This window comes from Xenia sp. Carnegie-2017, unplaced genomic scaffold (assembly GCF_021976095.1).
Source record: "Xenia sp. Carnegie-2017 unplaced genomic scaffold, XeniaSp_v1 HiC_scaffold_25, whole genome shotgun sequence".
Taxonomy (NCBI): domain Eukaryota; kingdom Metazoa; phylum Cnidaria; class Anthozoa; order Malacalcyonacea; family Xeniidae; genus Xenia; species Xenia sp. Carnegie-2017.
In genome coordinates this window covers 8,639,221-8,662,538 of record NW_025813488.1, presented here as the reverse complement: position 1 = coordinate 8,662,538, position 23,318 = coordinate 8,639,221, and the positions used below count along the sequence as shown (strand labels likewise).

At 38.7% G+C, this 23,318-nt stretch overlaps 3 protein-coding genes across 8 annotated transcripts; 2 read left to right on the top strand and 1 right to left on the bottom strand.

Annotated features, from left to right (window-relative positions):
* The first annotated feature begins 87 nt into the window (after positions 1 to 87).
* LOC124452465 (zinc finger protein 99-like) lies at positions 88 to 5,548 on the top strand. Of its 3 annotated transcripts, XM_047003019.1 has the most exons (4): positions 89 to 314; positions 617 to 2,832; positions 3,290 to 3,833; positions 3,918 to 5,548. In XM_047003019.1, exons 2-4 carry the CDS (start codon positions 628 to 630, stop codon positions 4,559 to 4,561), a joined length of 3,393 nt encoding a protein of 1,130 aa, XP_046858975.1. In that variant the 5' UTR covers positions 89 to 314; positions 617 to 627; the 3' UTR covers positions 4,562 to 5,548. The 3 variants fall into 3 exon arrangements, with proteins under 3 accessions (XP_046858973.1, XP_046858975.1, XP_046858974.1); XM_047003017.1 differs by having other exon boundaries at positions 88 to 314; positions 3,290 to 5,548; XM_047003018.1 differs by lacking the exon at positions 89 to 314 and adding an exon at positions 505 to 518 and having other exon boundaries at positions 3,290 to 5,548.
* Positions 4,869 to 21,843, bottom strand: LOC124452468 (zinc finger protein 845-like). 4 transcript variants are annotated; one of them, XM_047003028.1, is made up of 8 exons: positions 21,653 to 21,843; positions 21,161 to 21,414; positions 19,121 to 19,312; positions 17,063 to 17,355; positions 11,446 to 13,173; positions 9,705 to 9,781; positions 6,531 to 7,576; positions 4,869 to 6,462 (listed from the first exon to the last, which is right to left on the bottom strand). In XM_047003028.1, exons 7-8 carry the CDS (start codon positions 7,552 to 7,554, stop codon positions 6,206 to 6,208), a joined length of 1,281 nt encoding a protein of 426 aa, XP_046858984.1. In that variant the 5' UTR covers positions 7,555 to 7,576; positions 9,705 to 9,781; positions 11,446 to 13,173; positions 17,063 to 17,355; positions 19,121 to 19,312; positions 21,161 to 21,414; positions 21,653 to 21,843; the 3' UTR covers positions 4,869 to 6,205. The 4 variants fall into 4 exon arrangements, with proteins under 4 accessions (XP_046858984.1, XP_046858982.1, XP_046858981.1 ...); XM_047003026.1 differs by lacking the exons at positions 17,063 to 17,355; positions 19,121 to 19,312; positions 21,161 to 21,414; positions 21,653 to 21,843 and adding an exon at positions 15,350 to 15,436; XM_047003025.1 differs by lacking the exons at positions 17,063 to 17,355; positions 19,121 to 19,312; positions 21,161 to 21,414; positions 21,653 to 21,843 and adding an exon at positions 14,001 to 14,913.
* On the top strand, positions 15,028 to 19,438 carry LOC124452470 (zinc finger protein 888-like). The gene is made up of 3 exons (XM_047003031.1): positions 15,028 to 15,241; positions 15,504 to 16,188; positions 16,516 to 19,438. Exons 2-3 carry the CDS (start codon positions 15,507 to 15,509, stop codon positions 16,791 to 16,793), a joined length of 960 nt encoding a protein of 319 aa, XP_046858987.1. The 5' UTR covers positions 15,028 to 15,241; positions 15,504 to 15,506; the 3' UTR covers positions 16,794 to 19,438.
* Positions 21,844 to 23,318: the final 1,475 nt, after the last annotated feature.

Below are 23,318 nucleotides of genomic sequence, written 5' to 3'. Positions count from 1 at the left end.
CCTTTTCAATTTTACTGCCAAATAAAACTACAAGAAAAAAGCAAAATAAATCAATATATTTTTGTTAAAATTAATTTGATGATACTTCCTGAGCAACAATCGCGATTTTTTTATATAAACGGTTCTAGTCCCATCTAAGCCAGGCCCTATCTCGTAGTGGTCCAGCGTGCATTGCGAGCTGCGATGCGCTGGTTATCGAGAAGAAAGGCTGTGTTTTGAAATTCGGGCAAGAATAAGGCAAAAATTCTCGTTCAGGAAGAAAATTTTACCTACCCGACGGGCAAAATCCCTGCAATTTATCCTCCTGGGAAAAGGTAGGTGCGAAATAAGCCTCGCGAACCGAAAAATGGTCACGATTTCGCGCTCAACTCTTACACAATTTATCTCGAAAATGCATCATGTTCATAAACATAAAATCGTGCAATTATCTGCCGTAATCTTGTGTTCTATCCTTGATGAATTGCAACCAAACGTCTCCATCAGACACTCTCTAATTGGAGTTCAACGAGAGTCTCCATGTTAGTGACATTCAATTTCAGGCAGAGGATGAAAATATTTTACCCAATATTAGAAAAGGCTTTCAAGGAAAATAAATAAGTTGTTTATTGTGTTTTAGGACTATTAAATATGGATGGTTTAAGTTCAGAATCAGGCAATCGTCATATTAATGACGATCAAAGACAAGAAAATATCGATGATGAAATAAATGAAGAGAAATTGAGCGAAAGTACTGTTCGTGTCGAGATTGTTGATGAAGATGGTGCAGTCACTACAGCTATTGAAGAGGGTCAGGTTGCCCAAGCTCATCATCGTGATCCATGTGGCATTGTTGAATCCAATGATAATGATGCAGATGCCATCTCTGTTCATTCTGGTTTTCAGCACGATGCAAGTTTAGAGCTCATTCAGACAAGTAATGTTGATGGAGCACATTTATCGGATCCTGATGCAGGTCAAAACAATATGGAAGAATTGCAGCACAACCATGATGGAGTCAAAATGACAAGTACTTTGATTACAGAAGCGATAACAAATCTTGTGTTCAGTGAAGCCGGCCAATCAGGCACAGGAGATATGATCTTTACCACTACACAAGATGGAAGTCAGGAGTTAATGACAGTTCGAGCTTCCATTGACCAAGAAACGATTCAAAATATTACCATGGCTGAAGCAGGCACATCCAGTGAAGGTGGCGAGATGGTGTTCACTGTTGTTGCCGTTGATAATAATATAAACAGTCTGATGGAAATTGTACCTCACACTCTTTCAAATAACGTCCAGTTGAGTTTGGTACAACCGCCTGTTGATGGAAACGAGGAGGCTCACATTCCTGCGAATCATTTCTCGAATGTGCCACAGTTGACTGGGAAAAGTGTGGCGCAGGCACCCCAAACCATCGAGTCGTCGAATGTATCGTCAAAAAAAACATCCAGAGGCAGTAAGCAAGATCATGAAGGTTCCAAGAACGAGAAGAGTCGCGTCCTTTGTGATATCTGCAAACAAGATTTCTCGGATCTCCCTTCGATGCGACGTCATCGCATGATTCACTTTGATGTTAAACCGTACAAGTGCGAGTTCTGCGAGAAGTCGTTCCGACGCAAAGACAACCTTCGCGAACACCGCAACATTCACACGCAGGAGAATCTGTACAAATGCGATCGTTGTGGTAAGGTTTTCCCGCGTAAATACACGCACAAAGTGCACATGGCCAGGCATTGTGGACGAGATGCTCAAAATGCACAGCAAGATGTCGGAAATTGGAATGGCGACGATCAAGCGCCTAAAGCAAAACAGAACGTTGTGACGAAAAGCTCGGAACCTTGTCAAATATGTTTCAAGACATTCCGCGATGCTTCCACGCTCAAACGACATATGTTGACGCATTCCGACCATCGACCTTACAAGTGTCAAGAATGCGACAAGGCGTTTCGACGCAAAGATCATCTAAACGAGCACGTCGTCGTTCACAAGATGGTTCGACCATTCTCGTGCCGCACCTGTGGCAAGTCCTTTTCAAGGAAAAACGGCCTGAAGACGCACATGATCCGCACGTCTCATCTCCTAGGATACAACGACGTGATCACCCCGGTGGAGCCCAAAGATCCGGAAGTTGAAACGGCCGACCAAGTAATCGCCAGTGATGATTTGGTTGTGGAAACTTTCACACAGCAAGATCCGGAAATAATAACGCCACAAGTACAACATGTCGAGGCGACTTTGGATGAGGCAAATCATCCCCCCGCAGATTTGGTAGTTAACTCTTTTGAGTTGTCAGAATCAACGCAAAAAGTAAAAGCGGCCGACTCTGATTCTTTTATCGTTTCAGATGAAGTGAGTGCAGCTGCGGCTCCTTTCGGCGAGAACGAAAATAATACGTTCGTCGAGCATCCGAAAAGTTGCCAAGATGAGACGACCGTGGACAAAGGAACTTCGCAGATCTCAACAGAACAAGTAGAAACAGAGGCAGAATGCGATAACTTAAAAGGACCCAATAATACTGTAAAAAAGAAGCGGAAAAGATCGAACGTTTCCGATAGAAACGAACAAAGTTGTAACGTTTGTAATAAAGTGTTTCGTGATGCAACCTCCCTGAAACGTCATGCCCTCGTGCACAGCGGTGAGCGACCGCATAAGTGTAATTATTGCGAGAAAAGGTTCCGTCGACGCGATCATCTCAAATCCCACGAAACGTCTCACCACAGTGGTATAACTGCACACAAATGCACGACGTGTGACGCAACGTTCAACACGCGATATGCACTAACTGTTCACGTGAAGTGCTGTAAGATTCGACAGGAATCACCGTCCAAAGTATCATCTACGACTGAAGAGGTTTGTGCACGCCGCACTTTCAATGTGCATCGTCTGTGATTTATAAAATAAAAGCAGTAAAACGCGTGCGCTGATTGGTCTATAGCTGTGTTTGCATTAGCCTGTGTAAACTGATCTGAGCTGAACCATTTAAATAAATCATTTTAAGAGAATTTGCTGATCAATCATGAATACGTTTTAGAGGAAAAATTAAAAGTATGTTTTTAATTTTTCTGTTTTGCTTTATTGTTATTTTATGAAAGAAATAAAAGATGTTTTTCGTGTTTGCACTGGCTTATGCAAACCTCGGAGACGTTCGTGAGAACTCTCGAGCAGGTGCAACCTTCGGTCTTGGGAATGCACTGATCTGCTCTCGAGTTCTCCCAAACATCACCTCGGTTTGCATAAACTTGTGAAAATACAGTAAACATCTTTTATTTCTTAACTGATCAATTTTGTTTCTTTTTCATGCGAACAGGTCAAAATTACCGGAGCTCCAGAGTCTAAGGAATGTCCCGTCTGCCACAAAGTGTTTAAAGATCCTTCGACTCAGCGTCGACATTTTCGGATCCATTCAAACGAGCGGCCTTTTCAATGCGAGATCTGTGCAAAGTGTTTTCGACGTAAAGACAATCTTCGGGAACATCAGCTCTGTCACTCGGACGAGAAACCGTTTTCTTGTACTGACTGCGGAAAGTCGTTATCAAGACGAAGCTCTCTTACAAATCACATGAACGTTTGTCCGGCACGAAAAGTCGCCCTAGCTCCAACACTGACGAGCGAAGAAAACGCCATGATGCAGGGACTTCAGTTCAGCGAGGCAGCAGTACAAAGTATTTGTGTCAACGGCGATCCGCAAGAGATTTCCGCCGCCCATCTCCTAGCTACCGGTCTCACTACCGTCGTTACGCCTTCGGATGTGATGTCATTTGATGTGACGTCATCTGGGGTAGCGTCATCAAACGCCGATGCACTACAGAACAATATAGAACAAGGAATACAAGAGGAGAGTGACGGACAAGGTGAGAATCCTTATACATGTAATGAATGTGGTAAGGTATTTCGTACCAAATGGACGCTAAAATTTCATCAACGTGTTCACACAGGGGAAAAGCCGCACGCATGTACCACGTGCGAACGACAGTTCCGACAGACGAGCCATCTGAAGGTACACGAGCGTACTCATTCCGGCGAACGACCGTTTCATTGTCACTTCTGTGACCGTGCTTTTATTGATTCATCCACAATGAAACGTCATGAACGTCTGCACAACGAACCTTCGCAGACGGATGCTGTCATCGCTAACGATAATGATGTCATGCAGAGTGATGTCGTTCGTACCACAAACAATGATAACATGTGTCATGGTGACGTCATGTCTCATGAGACCGTGGCCTTACCTGATGTTTCCGCCGACAATGGCCATAGTTTGATCGTGAAACAAGCTCATATAGTCCGGCATGATGACGAAGTCTGTGTTAGTGACGAAAGCGCAGCAATACAATTACTGGTAACGACAACTAACGAGCTTGGAACGAGTGATTCCTCGCAACCAATCAGCACCAGCGTTGTTGTCGGATTGAGTAAAACGGGAACGAACCTAGACGAAAATAATCTTGGGCAAATATTACGCGAGTGTATACGTAATCAAGAGGTGGCGGAGAAGATCCGTTGGCAACAGAATCATCCAAACGAAACTGTTGAACAATTAATATACATCCGGACTGAAACACCTACTGAATCTGAATAAGAGTGGAGGCAGGCCAATACTACTAGAACACACTTTCAAGGTGGTACTTAATGTCTTCGTGTTTAGTAATATGCAATTTTACCAGTTTGCCTTCGAAATATTACAACGGGTGCGAGTTCTAGATATCAAGTGTAATTGCTGTCCAATGACGTCATTCACGATATGAACAATAAACGTGTTCACCACAAGTATTTGAATGTTACCTAAAACATTCTCGCAATTGCTCGCTTACAATAACTCGCTCGTTTTCCTATAACGACGGCATTATCGATAAAAACTACTCGATTAAATGAAACAGACACAAATGTTAATTTAACGTTTTAATTGATTTGCGTGTTTTACCTAGCGTCATCGTGAGATATTAACCTACACGCGTTGTATACGATCAACCACGCAATAAAACTTCTGTATCTGTGGCAGATCTAGGGTACGTCAAAATAAATTGGCGTACGAAGCAAGTTTTTTGATGTATTTAAATCTCCAATATAGAGCCAAATTAATTGGTAAACTTTTCTTTGTTAGAAGTTCAAACCCAATAGTTTTGTTCTGCGGATATTTTGAATTTAAAATCGAGCGTCTGTAGTTTATTTCGACTAACGCTAGATCGACCACAGGTCTGCATGATTTGCTGTAACTTTTGTCCGTGCAGTAAGCAATTTGTTAATACGGAGGAGCGAAGAAATGCGAGTCTCAGGTCCCGTTTACCCTATACCGGATTGTTATAGTAGCAGGTTGAATATTCTTTGTGTTAAAAGGCAATGAAATTGTTCAACGTCAGAAACACATTCAAATAGAATAAATCTATCAGCTTAATAGCTTTTACTCCGAACAGTCACACCTTTAAAGCAAATGAAGATGTCGTGATGAGCGAATCCGGTATGGTGTAAACGCAGCCTCAAATTCCAGTGCTCTTCCATCAAACGTAAAATATCGTTTTGCCCCGATTTCGAATTCTATAATAATAATAAAAATCATCTCGTTGATTGACAGCAGTTTTTCGCTTTACCTTTATCTATCTGAAGTGAGAAACTCAATAGCGTACCAGGGAGTATCGTTACATGTTTGTAGGTGTTGTACTCTAAATCAAGATTACTACCGCTAAGGATGTCGAAACGTCTACACCGACACCATGAACTGGGGGAAGGCCCAATAAAAAAGTAGGGGTTGCCCCCTCCTGATATATTATTTCAAGTACTTTGGCAGTTCTACGTAAAATAATTGCCATACAAGTCGTGATGTTGCCTTGATTGATACAGTTTGACATAATACAGTTGTAAAAGTTGAGACTTTTTTATTCTATTAACTTTGTATAATTGTTCTCCCCTAACCATGTATGATGCTCAAAAATACCTTTTTCCCCACGCTACTAAGGACTCTACCAACGTGGATTATCTAAGTCTACAAACATTTAACAACACTCCCGGGCTCAAACCGCTCACTTTATTACAAAATAATTTGGACGCGACGAAGCGAACGAAAGCATCAGAATTGCCTCCCCAACACAGAATTAGAGTTATGCGCTATGCTGTTGCGTTTGGTTATCGTGACAAATTTCACTTTCGGTTAAATAACAGTTTTCATTTTAATTTGTTCGTATAAGGCAGCGTTCCTTTCGATTGACGTGTCCCTTGTATCCAGAAATCTTCAAATATGGATCTTCTTCGAATGTCTGGCAAGATGACTGGGATTATTGAAACCTCGCCCGCACGCCTTACATTTGTAAGGTTTTTCGCCAGTGTGCGTGAACATGTGACGTCGAAGATTACCGGAGATTGAAAACTTTTTACCGCAAATATCACACGCGAACGGTTTCTCCCCCGAATGCGTCCTCATGTGAATGATCAAGGCGCTGGGTTTCTTAAATCTCGTGCCGCATTCCTTGCATCCATAACGTTTTTTACCTAAAGAAAAGATTATATCATAAACAATTACAGAAACGTACATCGTTTGATTTTTCCAACCAGTTTACCTTGATTGCTTGAGGCCGTCCATTCCTCCTCACTGCTACTTTCGGACTTGGTTTCGGTACTTTTTGTCCACTGCCTTCCGACGGAAGACGTTGAATTATGCCTTCTCTTGTTCTTGCATGTTGAATTTCTTCTTTCGTTTACACCATCGTCATCTGGACTTTGTGAACAACCTGGTGTATTTTCACATCCATGATTATCTGTTGACAGACTTTGGTTCGCGTTACACGAGAAATGTTCCGACGTCTTAAGAGTTTCAAAATGTTGGAACTCGGAACCGTCTTGTGTAGTTCGAAGATCGTCTTCGCTCCCTTCTTCTTTCATCGAACCTCGCCGACTACTGACGTACCTCACTGTTCCATGAATGTCATTGGTTTCGCTCTTGTCGCTGATCACATGACGTTCGCTCAATCTATTCTCAACAGACAAATATCCTGTCGTATCCCTAGTCGAAATACTTTGATCACAGAACAACACCTTTTCAATGCTATTTTCGTCCATATCGAGTTGATACTCATCTCGTGTTTCGTGTAGACGACATTTGCTCTCGGATCTATCTTCAGCGTTCGTCGAAACCTTTTGATCACAATCAGATGGAGAGTTGTCCGTTGCAAAGTTGCGTTTGTTTATTGAACCACTTCGGCACATCTCTACTTCATCTTGCCCGAGTTCAAATTCGTTATTGTTGGCTTGGTCACTATGCCAAAAATCTTGGTCATATATGTAATATTTAGGATCATTTCTTATTCCACAATGGATCGTTTTGTTAATTTCATCGATCCCATCTAAGCCCACGACGTCGATTACTTCATCCTCCTCTCTGTCGTCCGAAACGTTGACTTTTGGAGCTAATTTAATAACGCTTGGCCTTTTCTGATTGATCACGCTAAAAGTGCTTGTTCCTTCTTCGTCTGTGATCATTTTCAATCTAGGCCGTGCTGCGATGAACCAGCTTCTCAAAGCACTTGCGTTCGATTCAATTTTTTTGAAATGGACGTACGAATATGGAAAAAGAAGGGCTGACATCTCCTGATTACGTAGACTGGATCTGAAATATTTTTATATAAATGATATTTCATGTGAAAGGGGTGAATAAACCTCGATAGAAGATTACCTAAAATTGGTTACAATTTTACAATAATCCCTTTAAAATTGTTGCACCAGATGAAAAACAAATTCGTCTCAATTGTCACCACGAATGACGTGTTTGTGTAAATGTTTTGTAAAGATTTAGCTAAAAGTTGACTTCAGTACTAAGCGAAATAAAAAATATATACATAAAAGTACTTTGAATGTTGAAATATTCGATGCCTCTTTATAAAATTGATGATTTAATGTTATAATCAAAGAATAGCGTGCCATGGTGCATGGAAACTCTGTTGCGATACAGCAAAAGCCGTTCCGGTATTTGCTCTTCAAATAATTTACAGATGTGCCAAAAAGAATTGTAAATATGAATATCTTAAATGTATTTATTAAATATGGCTTGTGTAAAAATTATATGTAATGATCACATAAGCCAAACACAGTAAAGAAAATTCTAATAAGCTTAGCTGTCTTATTGTTGATTCATTGAGCAATAGGTGGGGAATTGAAACTAAACACCAAAATTTTACAGCCGAATCGTGTGATGAGGAAACCGCAACATTATTGCCGGGCGGTAAAAGCGCAGAATCGCCGGCAAACGCACAAGCAGAGAATTTGCGGTTTGTTTATTATGAATAATGCGAACAAATTGACGTACACTTGACAGATGAATTCCTGTGGTTTTTATCTTCAGACAGTGCTATAAAAACACTTAGCTGAAAACACTTTTACTATCTTCGCAGCACCGTTATACATTGAATCGTATCTTGCGTGCAACTTAAGAATCGGAAACATGTTCCTTTCAAACATTTCTCAAAAAATTCAAGAAATTCTTCACCCACACAGAAATCGACTCAAGCATTCAATCCAAAAATATTTGATCTATTTATTAATTTTGAATAATTTCTTAGTGTTTTGCGGTTAAAGAGTGAATTGGTTTTTATAAAAAAAAGGTGTTCTCTGCACGCCAACTTCCATTGTTGATTAACCCATGGAAACAAAACGCTGTTGAAATTTCTAGCGAATGATTAAAAGAAAGCACAAAAAGGAAAATTGCTTTATTTATATATATGATAGGAACATATCTGCGGTTTTCTAAATTGACTGCACACAATCTCTGATGAAAGAGCATATTTGTGGTTTACTGGAACAAGTGCGAATAGTCATTTATCGTGGCCAAATGCCAGCGCACAGCCGCAATCGAATGAAATTTCTCAATCGCAAAGCCCAACACATCCCATCAAATGGGAAGACAATTGCACAGAGAACTTGTCTTTATTTGAGAAAAAAAGGTCTATCTCGTTTGAATGTATGCTATCAAAACTAACAGTCCTCTCTCGACAGTGTTATTTCGGGAAAAATCCCAAAGGTTTCTTTCGGTTTGAATTTGAATTGTACTTAGCAATGTAAACAACGCGTGTTTTTTTCGTGGGCTTACTGCTCGGATATATATTGACTTCAACGGAAATGTTTCGTTGCACAAAGAAATAGACAAGTACTCTTCGGTCAATGGATCGCGCTAACTGCTGGCGTGAATGTTGAAAAAACTGTCCTATTCTCTGAGGTGGAATGAACGATTCGCCACTGTCGGTAATCTGATCATTAAATGTCACAACTGAGGCTTATAGCTATTACACCAGCCTTCAAACGTACGGCGTGCATGAAGAAGTCGCAAAAGGTCTCAAAAGTATTCAAGGACTTGAAACGAACTTCTTTGAAAGATCTCACCCCTTTTTGAATATAACAGATATTTATATACTTATACTTAGCTATAGTAAATGAAAGCACGTCAGTTTATGGAAAAGCATTTGTGGATAGTTGTCCTAATGTCATTCAAGGTGATGAGCACTATACTCTGCTACTACTGATCCATGAATAACATTCTGCACGAAACACGGCAACTGGCAAGGATAGGATATAGCACATAAAAACATAAAATACGACGATAGTTCATAGGAATTAACTAACCGTGTTCAATCATCGATATTTCATGAGAAACTGGTGAAGAGATAGCCGATGAAGCGCAAAATACTATGTGGAAATAGTTTGTAGATGCAGTCCTGTTTATGTTTATATTTGGAAAGACATACCTTTCTCTTAACTGAAGCCTTCGTATAAGTCTTCTTGCGCCACAAAATACTTCATTAATTCACCATTCATTTTATTCCTGTGAGAGAAAATAAGCAATTAACCAGTTGAAATACATTTGCACACGATGCATGGACCAGCAGTGTCTCGACTTAATAACATTATTCAGTAGTTGGGGATTTTTATACAAAGCGGACTTTTCCTCCATATTCACTTACTGGGATGAATGATCAGTATATTTGTCTTAATTTACCGATGTATTGCATGTAAAACCTAATTTTCGCTTCGATGTATTAACGTGCTGTAAGAAAAATGCAACTGGAGGCGACTGAATTTAAAGATGACTCGTTTATCCATTGGGTCTTACATATTGACACAATCCATGCAGGAGCACGAAGGTGTACTAGCAAACAAACACGTCTTTGCAAATTCCCAAGACACGAAATTTTTCATACGAGCAGGCTTCAATAAGCAAACCAGAATAATAAAAGGTTGCTGATTCTTATTTCCCTACATATGAGTTAGCTTAGCAACTACACCAAAAGAGAATCCTTGACTGAAAATTTGTGTGTTGCCATACATATTTTCCATGATGAATTGTGTTGGGGTGAGAAAGTAAAATAGATATTTGAAACAATACATATATAAGCTATACTTTGTTAGACATATATTTAGCTTATGGAACTATTCTTCATAAATATCTATATGATTGTTTAACTGACTTGAAAATATGGTGAACAATTTTATAACTGCATGTTTTTGTGAGTCAAAAATGCCATAGAGTTTCAGATATTGAAGATGTTAAGTGCATTTTTTTCATTATTTGTGGGAGACATAATGAGTGAGAATCCATTCTTCAAACAAATGATAGTTTTGAATTAGAGAGACATAACATGCAGACAAAAAAGTTGAGTAAATTTGGCAATCTAGCAAAGTAGAACATACCTACGGCAGCTGGAAAGCATCGGGAAATATACTGGAACACAAATATGCTGTCATTCAAAGCAATACAGTATGCAAAAAAAGCCACGTTAATTGAACATGTACAAATGGACAAGTAGACATTAGTCACGCAAAGAATAATATTTCTTGCTGTATCATATACTCTCTGTATGTACATAAATGTTTCATTTTATTAACATAAAACGCAGCAGTTATCATATGATAGTTTCGCCCGATTATTTGGAGATGAACTTTGTTGTAAAAATACACTCGGTTAGGATTGTGCCACATATAATTATACATGTGGATATAAAATGCCCCCTTCAACAATAACACTCGAATGCTACGAACTAAACATTCTCTGAACTAAATGTCTAAGAAATTGAAGAGCTTGGTACATTGTGCTTTAATGTGTTTTTGAAATAAAATATTTTGTTTGCAGTGCACATTAGCTTTAGTTACGGCCATTAAACCGTACAATAACGTCTCACCTCGCAGTTACAGCTACGTATGACTATCGTTGATGTCGAAAATCTCACGACAACAAAATAATATCATTAAGCTATGTTGCATATAAGATTCATGATGTAGGTCAAAATTATTGTACAAAATCTTTTTGTTGAGCAACCTTAAAGATAATCGTGCTTTAGTAATCTGTGCAAAGTTAATTTTAGCGTGTCAACATTGTAACTTTTGCCCTGTTCGCGAAACTCTTCGCGTGCAGCGGGAATAGTCTCCAACAAAAATTCGCATACAAAATTCGTGTTGTGCAAGGAATATAGAAATTATATAGTATCTTACCTGAGTTTAGAAAATACAACGTTTAAATCTTCACCCATCAAGATACAAACACCAAGTCTCATATACTACACAGTTGTGCACAAACGCTCCCAAGTCAATCCCTCAAGTTCAAAATGATACTGCCTTCGGTAACAAATTAATGCTATTTGCTATGCTTTCGGCGTATAATTTGCAATCACGCCAAGTCTACAGATGCCAGACTTTAGAAGTGGAGATACGCTTATGTGAAATGAAGATCGTCTGAATGCGCGTTGTTGCTTTTAAGACTCGCGCTTGTATTTCCCTAACGTCAGAATGTAATCATTGGATGACATGTTTCGTCATGAATGTGCGTGTAAGTTCGAGCCGAGCCGTTACGTCATAAATCGTCACGCGGCCGCAGCCAACGAGCGCATTTCTAGTTTACCTATTGCATAAATAAACCACATCCGACATACGTAATAAAATATCTGCGGTCTGCTAGAAACGTTTGAGATGGCGTACTTTGGTCGAATTTAGGATGCGAATGTTTAACTATGCAACAACAAACGACATGAATTAAGATTTAGCTGCTGATGCTGGGCTTGGTTGTAAGATCATTTCCTAATAATCGGACTTACATATCAACATGCATTCTTACCAAGAATAAAAATCTTAGGACGCCCAAATCGCACTTGACGACAGAAATTACATGCCCATGAGTCAATAATCGGGGAACATTGGGATGTCATACTTAATTTTGAGTAAAACCAGCAAGGAAAGTAAAGTGTAAAGACGACATACACAGAGCGATTTTAAGTTAACTTTGGTGAAATTCATAGAGGAGGCCACTCGAAACTCCACAATAAAATTGGAATAACCATTTTTACTACCAATTCTCCGACAATTTGAAGTTTTTCTTGCTTGAATAATCAATTAAAACTCGACTTTAAAGTGCAAATCAGTGACACCAACAACTACTAGTAAAACTACATCAACTGCATTACATCACCTACAACTATACACATCTCTCGTTGTAATCAACACAGGATGATAAAAGAAGGTTCGAACCGATTCTCTTCGAAAGAACTGTAATCTGACAAAGCTGTCCAATAAATTAGTAGACCGCGGTAGCTGGGCATGCAGTCTGCAACCCCAAATAATTTACTACTTTTCGTAGGGGTGCGCATTCCCAGAATTGATGAGACAGGGTTATGCAGTGTCTTTATTTGATAGAAAAGCCCACAGTTTTAGCGAGACCAACTTTTTCGGTCCTAAAAAAAGCTTCTGGATCGATCGACTTGTTCACGTTTCACCGAAGCTGGAGGGTGTTAGACCTCCGTACAGCCCTCTAATGAGCACTCTACTGCTGGGACCTTTCTTTTAAAACCTAGTCAAATATTTGAATTTTCAACCTCCCGTAGTCGGACATTGCTTCCCGCACGGCCCTGACAAATAACTTAAAGGTTTGTCTTGTAGTAAAATTGGGTCAATAAAAGAGCTTTTATGGGATGTTCATAAGATGATACTGTACAAATAAAGTTTATTGTATAAATGAATAACTCTTTTTCTTGTTTCCTCGAGATGATATGGCATGACAGACGATTTGACGAGTCGCCATTTTTTGATGCATCTTCTACAGTATACGAACAATTCTCTCGTCCCGACGTTTACACTGTAATTCTGATTTTATTCCTTGCTTCAAGCACAGATAATATTAAGACCTCGCGAGATATGGGATTTTCATTGTATCGTATACGATAACGCTATCTGAAAACATGTAGTATGCTGTTAGTTTTTAACAACATGTCTCATAGATACTAAGGCAATTGTTCCACGCCCTACTAATTAAAGAGTTAAACTCTGTGAACTTTGAAATGGCAAAGTAATAAAACATACACTAAATATTACATCCAATTAAACTGAAATGGGATATCAACAAGAACATATAATGACAAATTATGTCGTATGTACGTAAACGTGTACAAACGCGTCGTTTTGAACATTCAACTTAGGCTATGTTGTAGAGAATTGCACGCTCACACGAAACCTGCTTTTCAAACATTCGGACGTATTGGATTTTGTGTCATTTCAGGTTTTGCCTTCGTGATAATAAAGATCATTTTACTTTATATAGATTTTTGGAGACACGGTGCTTTTAGCCACGAGTCTATACGATATCGAAATATTAGACTTGCATTTAGCTTTAGTCTCGTATTTGAAAGAATTCCTTGATGGATTAAGTTCTTAGATTTTGTTTGAGACAATTTATCCCGAAGGAAAATAGAAATTTCATTCTAACACTTTTATGTAAAGACCGCGATGCACACGAGCAATTTTTACTTTCCGAAAAGTTGATCTTATTTATGCGTTGACAATATATCTCGTCACAAAATATTTAACTATGTAACTCTATAACTCCATCACAATGATACCATCCCCTGGCCAGCCCCAGCACCGCCGTCCAAATGTAATACAGATTGCGAGATGCATTGACATGGACGACACTGAGACCCATAAAATCTCTACGGCTATACAAAGAACACCAAAGAACTTATAACTGATTATCGTTCATGCACGCTGGAAAAAAAATTTACCGAACGATTGCGAATCTTGTAGACCTATCTACGATCATGTTGCGCTCTCAGGTCAATTCGATACTCCCGAAAAACTTGAGTCGCCACTTCAAATTCTCCTGATAATGGTATAACTTTGCGCTTGTCGAACATCGAAATATGGCGTTAATTTGAACACGAGTCGGAATCAAAGAAAATAGGCAATTTTGCATCCAGCACTTTCCACAGATATATATAGTCCATGCAGCTGTCTTATTACGTACTGTTCACATCCAAAGTAGAAACACATGTGGCGACATTTTGATTAATACAGCAAGATATCGAAACGTACACACAAACTCTATGAAATGGAGACTTCAAATATGATGAGAGTGATTTCCCTTAACTACGAAGCCATTCCTATCTTCGCTGCTGAATGAGATACATATGATAGGCGGTCTTGCACATGAGAACAAAACCGAGTTACATATAAATACAGGTCCACGATCTTTGCCATGACTTTAATCAAAGTTAAAGAGTTGCTAACATGATAGCCTCTTAGCCATACCGCAACCCAAATAATTTTAAACGCACAAAGCCCAGCCTTCACAAACTCAAAGCAACAGCGGCCGAAATTTGAAGTCATGTTTAAAAAACCATCTTAGATCGCTTCAAATTTCACGTCGCGGGAATTTCGCGACGGGAGTAGAAGCATGCTTCGCCATGAAACATATCACATATCTGTGCAATGAAACAACGTCTGTTCCTTACACGTATTGTCGTAAAAACACAACACAAAGCTTATTTACATCGCAATAAGGTTAGGAGACCCTCAACGCGATAACGTATGGTAAATAATGTGATTACGTAGTCGGATATTGTATCTCCCATCATTTAACGCGCCTTGCGGTCGTGAACGCGTCACTCAGGTCACGTTGTGTACGACTGGAACCTGACCACGTGATGCTATGACGATTTCGAGCGCTCGCATTAATCAGATTCTGACGTTTGGAAACGTAAATGAGGACTTTTAAATCAACCGAGCTTATTATGACAAACCTCATTTGCAGTAAGCGTATACTCGAGCAACACTTAAGCAAAATCGAAGATTGTCATAATATCGCACAGACGACGTTTCCCGAAGCAAGGCTGAGACTTAGAACCGCGAGAATTGTCTTCGCTTTGAATGAGACACTTTTGACGAGGACCGTCTCACTCGCTGGAATTCGGCGAAGTATTCGAGCTAAACAAAACTTTAAAACCTTGCGATATCCAAGAGCAAAGTAAGTGTACTTTCTATTGACATTTAGAGACTATACAAATTCGTATGTAATATATGACTGCGATATAAGTTCATCGATGTAAAAAGTGCATCAACGTTTTTTTCTCACCTAAATGCAGAGACGCGCATTTAACATGCGAATTTTTGTCCCATGGCGGAGCCTCTGTTAAGACCATGTACGTCCGAAGTATTTCTCGCTCTCCCATCATATACATGTTCGGAAACATTCAGACGCTCTTATTGTCTGGTTGCCTTTTTTTTAGGTCATGTACACCACAACCAGCTATGTGAGCAGATACTTCCCAGCTTTGGACACCATTTTAACGTTCCCTGTCGTGTATTATGGTTACCGCAACTCTTCGGCAACTCATGCGAACACTTATCCTAGAAGCAATAAAGGTTTTATTGAAAATGGGAGCGCTTACGAACGGCCGAGTGTGATTAAATTTGTGCCAAAATTTTGTACGAAGGCGGCGACTTTGAATGATGAAGTGTACGAGATGACAAGAGAGCGCGGAAATTTCGAGAAGGAAAGTTTTCACGAGCAACTATGCGGATTGGAAGAACGAAGATTGAACAGCGAAAAACGTTCTGCTATTCTCATGGGACATCACGATCATCATGACTTGAGAGAAACATTTGAAGGGGTACATATGTGCAATGAGGGATTAGAAAAAGTGGACTGCGAATCGTGCTGTGAATCGACTGATGGCGGCGAGCTAGGAGAACCTGCGAGTCCTTTAAATGATCTGATGTATAGTAAGCAAGCATGTGACGATGATACAAGATCGACATTGAACAATGGTGTGGTAAAACAGTCTATATCTGAGATGAAGGCTATACTTGATATCGAAAGGTACAAAGTAAACGAGGCAAAAAAGTTGAGCAGTAATTCAAAAGCAAATGAAGTCAAAATCCCCAGAAAGAATCTTGACAAAAAGGCACACGGTGAGTATGGAATATGGTCTACACTCTACATAGATATTTTCAATCAGCATTTTGCTTAACTGCCAATTAAAAATTGTTAAAAATGGAGCAAATACCATCGTGAATGGTAAAGAAATAAAGAACTTTTTTAAAGCTTGTGTCTTTTAGCTTTTAGAATTGTTGGGTTCGTGTTCTGGTTTTAAACAGTTCTTTTAAGAAATATTTCTTTATTACTTTGACCTTTCACCATGGTATTTGCTCTTTTTAAAACAATTTTAACTTTGTCAGTATTGAACTACCATTCTATTAAAAGCTTCTTCAAATAATAAGGCACGATCTTTTCTGCAGAGGCGAAACGTCATCAATGCAAGGAATGTGGCACGAGATTCAAGAAACCCAGCGCCTTAATCATTCATATGAGGACGCATTCGGGGGAGAAACCTTACGCATGTGAAATTTGCGACAAAAAGTTCTCCATCTCTGGTAATCTTCGTCGTCACATGTTCACGCACACTGGCGAAAAACCTTACAAATGTAAGGCGTGCGGGCGAGGTTTCAATAATCCCAGTCATCTTGCCAGACATTCGAAGAAGATTCACATTCAAAGCTTAGTCAATCTTAGGTAATTAGATTTGTGAACTGAGCAAACTTGGAGAATAAAAACAATACATCATACAATTGATGATTTTGAAGTAAGAAGATCGAAGTAGGGCAGCTGCGATGTAAATAAATTTTGGTTTCAATTTGAATTCATAAGTAACAATGGCAAATTGTCTTTAAGATGACAGAGGTGATATTAAAGATCAATGAAAAAAAATTGTTACTTGCTTGTTACTTATAAAAATACAACGTCATTCCCTAATTATAACTGTTTAGAAACAGGTCATAAGCTCACCTCAATAACAGCATTCCACCAATAACAAGTGATGGGAAAAAATCCATGATCAACAACTGATATGGTTTCACTGTTCTTCCCAGTTCGATTATATTTCCAATTACAATGGTGTTTCAATCATCTATCTTTGTGGCAGGTAACTGGCGGACGATAGCCCGAGCCCTTGAGAATTCTTAGTTTAAGATAGTTGCCAAACTCCAAAGTCACAATCCCAACTATTTGCTAGCTTCATCAACATCACAATCATTAAAAAGTCGATTTATCAGGAGCCAAATAATCTTCTCTCGGCAAATCTGAAAGTGATAACGATCCTATATCATCATTCGCGAATATAACACTCGACTTGCACACAATTTATGTGACAACCCAGTAATGTCTTGTGCGTGTTTTTGTCATGTTATACAAATCTTCATCACGCAAACATTTACTGCACGAGGATTGAAGCATTTTTACAACTGTTGAGAGTGAAGGGACGAGGAAGGCTGGGATGGGGTTGAGGTGGTTGAGGTGATGCGGTGTCGTGTACCCCTACAGTTGTTTGTAACACCTTATTAAATATAATTTTATATCAAATATCAAAATATTTTACGCACACAGAGAGCTGCGTGTGCAAAGCATTTCCGACATATTATGATTGAATGTATAGATATAGCAAAGTAGACATGTTGTTTGTGAAAATGCAAACACCAAACAACTGGAATCGAAAGGACGTTTACTGGTTTTCAAATATACTAATTTACCAGCTTCTAACTGTCGTTCGATATCCGACAGCTTCGGTAAAGTAAAATGTTTTAAAACCAGAACGTCTTTTTGTATGATAATCAAATAACTTGTGAGAGAAAGTGTTACGAGAATACTGTATGAGATTATTTAATGACAGGAAAAATTTCTTTTCATAGAAGCCAAGCTTATTCCACTTTTAAAAATGTACATAACTTTCGCTGTTTTTCTGTCGTTTGAACATTTACTTAAAAAACCGCTACATTTCTACGTCAACAATATTCTATGTTTTCGTTGTTCATCAAAATGAAATAGCTACTAAAAGAACCTTTTATGATGATTGAGCTAATGAGCCTTTTTGTTCAATATTTTTACATACGTGCAGACGTTTTTTAACCTCGTGCTGAGATCACTTAGCTACTGAGAACAAGTGGAGAATAGTTAGCTCAACTACAAGTGGGATATGGCATGTTATATATATGTGAATGTTTTATCAAAATGCTTCCTTAATTAACTTTCATTTATTATTACGACTTACAGCTACTACGAATACATGCATGCACACTTTAAGTATGCTCTTTACCAATCTTTATGAAGTAAACACAATACAACGCGTGCGCTGATTGGTCTATAGCTGTGTTTGCATTAGCCTGTGCAAAACGGATCGGAGCTCATTATGAGCTCAACCAATCAAATCAATCAGATCTGCTATCCAGTTCTCCAAAGGTCTCCTTGATTTGCATAAGCCTGTGCAAACACAGTAAATAAAACTAAATATTTTTTATTTCTTAAACGTGATTGGGGTTTATGTTTGGTTTGAAGTACAATGAAGTACATTATAAACGTTATAATTTATAAATCTAAAGAGTTCATCGCTTTGTCGGATTGACCATCAAAAACCTGAAACCGCAAAACTCGTTGATATTAGGTAAGCAGTTTTCACCAGTTATTGAAGTTGACCAGGCGACCACTTTTATCTGGAGCGCAATGGTATACGAGGGAGGAATAGGGTACACAGTTGTGCAGGAAACACAAAAACACACTTCAATGAAATTTTTTAATGAAAAAAATTATGCGGCTTCCGTTTACATATCAAGTATATCGACATGTTATCACAATTGAAAAATGGTAAACTAGTGGAATATTTCAATACTCGTTTCTAGTACACGGACGTTGAAAAAAATCAAGATGCCCACACAAGATATAGATCAATAGTTTCAAGGTTTCGAGTGAGCCTCATGTGCTGCAGCATTATCAACGAGATAGGATGTGCGTATCACTCAGGAAAATATAACGACTGAAAATCGTTACCTAAGAATCAGAAAGATCAAATCCTACCTTTCACTGTTCTCCTATCAAAAAGCTTTGTTTTCATATGTTGCTACACGTTGCTTGCGTTGCTATTGTACGGTTTGACGAACGCCAAAAACCATGAACACCGATGGGTTCTCTATCCCATTGCGTTAGCTACACTTCCTTGATCGACGGTCCGCAGCTTCTCGTCCACCGTCCTGTCACATTGGCAATTGTCTAAAGAGATGTTTCATAAAATTTTAGGATTCAGTTCTTGTATTTCTGACTGTCATAATAGCATAAGACAGTCAATAGCAATAATTTGCAAAGCACATGATTCAAAAATATATTATTCATAATATATATGTGGGTAAATATTTATTTCATGCAAAACTTGCATCGCATTTCCCTCAATTTCAACATAAATAATAATACATCAAAAATAGACCTGCAACGTGTGCTCGTCGTCGAACGCAAAACGCATTTACGAATAGACGCAATAACCGTACACTTTTACATCAAACGATGTTTGATTGAGTTTATTGACGCCATGAAAGTCAATTGTACGCTTGTTTTTGACGTCATAAAGGAACTTTCTTATTCATCACTTACGTCAAGCAATACAGCTACCGCTGCGCTCTGTCTGCTGTCCCGTGTTGAATCATCAGAATGCACACGTACACACGAAGTGGTAAATAACTTCGATTGATCGATTTTTGACGCGCTTATAACGGAAAATTTCACGCATATGTGCTGTTTTAAATAGAACCAGCAGATCGAAACGTTTTCGAGGCAAAATCTCGATGTTTGCATCGGAAAATCGATAATACATATTGCTTGACTTTTAAACGTTTCAAGAGGTCATGAAACGCTTGAAGGTACGGCAAAATAACATTAGAAAATAACAGTAACAGTAACCTTAGAAAATACAGCCTGACAATACTTCCAATGGAATAATACAACATGTTATTACATGTACAAAGGAATTATAGAATGGGTGTAGATGTTCGGTTTACAGCGTTGAAATAATCTATAGTACGTTGCTATCGTTTTTGAGATGTGAATGTTCTGACGCATGAAGCCCCTCATTTTGAACTTAGGTAGTCAGTGTGATGTATACTTGGAAGCTAGTCCATTGGGCTTCTCACTTTTCTTTGACTCGCTTGCTAGCATCACCTTATTTCAAATTTTAACATGCGCTTAGGGGCAGATTAGATGAAGCTAGCTGCTTGCGCAGTTCGAATATAATGGTATTCTTTTAAGATAAACGGAAAATTTTCCCAAGTGTTAGATATCGTTCGCCAAAAATATGCCATCTCGTGTACATTGTCAGAAGGTTGATCATTTGCGACAATTGTTTGTAATTTAAAACGGAGCGCGCTTCGACGGCATACGTTTAACCAAAACAAGTCTAAATTGTACGTGGACGTTTATCTGAAATTTTATACCGTGAATATTGAGCTTTGACGAAAATACGAATCACGAATGCAGTGAAAGCATAAACACAACGGGAATGCGGCCGAGTCCTTCTCATCGTAATATACACAGGAAAATTTTTAGAAGATCCGTGATCCATTCATGGACAGAGAATGTTGATTTGCGAAAAATCATTATGGGTATTTGAAAACCATTATGGATTTTATATAAGACAATAATGGAGTTTAGAAAAAATTTCCAAGGATATTCACGTTCATCGTGTTCTAATTAATTATAGAACTCGAATGGAATAACTGGATGTTAAATTTGCGACAACAATACATTTACATTCACGATAATCTCAATTCACAAAGAGCAAAATTTTGTGCATCTCTAATAATAATAGTAAGAATAAGAAATTGGTGCCGAGTGCAAACTACTTTAAAGCAGGTTCGTTCAGTAAGCAGGCTGCTGCAGCTCCGAGTATAAATAATGAGGACTTGAGAAGATATCTATAACCTGCAATGATAGTTGACTAGCAATTTATCCGCTACGATTGTCCGACAACCATCTAACGCGGGGGAAGTCTTGGGGAGGGGGGACGTTATTTGGTATCATAACGTTGATTGTAAGTTAAGAATACACATCATTAACAGTGAAAATTTTTACCTTTTCATATTACTCCGTGACACAACCTTGATTTCATATTGATAATATTGGCAGCTAACTCTCGCGTAAACCTCACATAGCCTCAACGACGCATCGACGTCCCAGATGATCGTCACTAACCGTAAAAATTCTTACCATTACCCATCCTTAAACTCGACGGCGAAAAGTTGTCTCGAGAACGATAATCGGAGCTAGCAACTGTCTAGTTCTTCTCCATCACACCATCTTAAGCCATGCACGACTTTCAGCAGAAACTGAAACAAAAGAAAGCACATCGTTAAGCTTAGACAAACTATGTTATGTTGAAGTCACCTGCATTTCTGACCGCAACTAAAGTAGAAGTCGACAGATAATGTCAAAAAAAAATGTAAAGAGAAATTTGCAAAGCGATAGGCACCGATTTGCGAAGAGGATAGTACAATGTACTATAGCAGTCCAGTTCACTATACAAACGTTAGAACTTCGAAGAAATCATTTAGTCCGAAAACTTACTTCGAATCTCCATTAACTGCAATACACAAAACTAGAATACGATGGAAATAGATCTGCAATTTCTGCCACGTGCGTTCATCGTAGAACGCGAAACACGTCTGGCAAAAGACGCAATGACCGCATGACTTTACCACATCAAACGATTTTCAACTGTGTTTCGTGACGCCATTCAGGTAGCATTAGCATGCAAACACGATCAATATGGCTGCATGCTAGTTTTTGACGTCATCAGCGAATTCTTTTCCAATCATTTACGTCATGTACGGCCTAGTGCCGGCACGTGTGATGTGTTCATTTACTTTGTATACAACAACAACAACAACAACGGAATAAATTTGTCTATTTTTAATGATCAACCGCTTTCGTGATGTTGACCTTTATAGAATAAAATTCGAACAAGTATGGCGTGATTTTTGTCTGGCTTTATTGGGAATCCGTATCAAGTTGCGTGATAACAACATTCATTCATTGAGACTACAAAGTACGGGTCGAAAAATTTTAATCGAGATTCGAGAAATGCTTATCCGGTGGTAAATGATTTCGATTGATTAATTTTCAAAACGTTAATCGCTGCGAAAATCAATTTTGCGTTCGTGCGCTTCATGATCATAAGCAACATGCTCGACTGGTCAGAACTCAGAACGTCTTCGAGGCAAAATCTCTTTTTATCGTGAAATGGATGAGCGACTTATGTTTCACTAGAGCATGAATTGTATGAAGTTAAAATAAATGACAAACCACTTTCTCCAACGGTAGAAAATACAGCCTGACGATACTTACAATTTACAATGGAAGAAAAGAAAATATTATCGTATACGCATTACACAGGCGAACTTTATGATGTTTTGACTGATTTGAAAGCTTCGTATTGCGAAAGTCGATCAAAGATGCACGAGTAAATCCTGGTTTGAACCTGATATGTATATGTATGCAAACTCAATAAAGTTGCATAAGTTGATGAACAAATATAACGATGAGATAACAAATTGAAGTCTTTTGTGTCGTGCGATTTTTAAGCCAGCCAGTAGAGAGACTTGAGCAAAAGCGTTCTTACAAACTTATCCAAACTTTATCGATGGGATAACTCTTAATTATAAGCCCTGTTGTTTCTTTATGATATGAAGCGATCATAAGCGAGACTAAAAACTAGTTACGATAATCTGTGAATTCCTTCATCATTTACTGACTTGCAAGTCATCCGTTAGGGAATAGGAATTTAGGCTTGACTCCGGCGATTTCTACCGCTAAGGTTGTTGAAACGTCAGTCAATATCAACACCAACAGTCCTTCTCAGGACTCTACTAACCTGGACGATCTACATCCCCAAACACGGGACAAAGATTTCTCACTCAAGACGTCGGTTGCAAGGTAACAATATACATCATTTCTACTACAAACTTCTATCTTCTCATGTTGCTCCATAACCCAGCGCCTTGACCTCGTGCAAACGACCCAAGACAATAAACCTCCGAAACGACAGGTTCGCAAATCGCAATCCGATTCTTGTTGATTGTTAAAGTAGTAACAATTATTTTACACACCGCAGAATTTGTGACCACAGCGAATGGCGATTGTGGCACCAATTGTCACATTGAGGATTTACTCATAATTTCTTATTAGTACCCTCAATTAATTCGATGTTTTGCTATGATCGGAACAAAAGAAT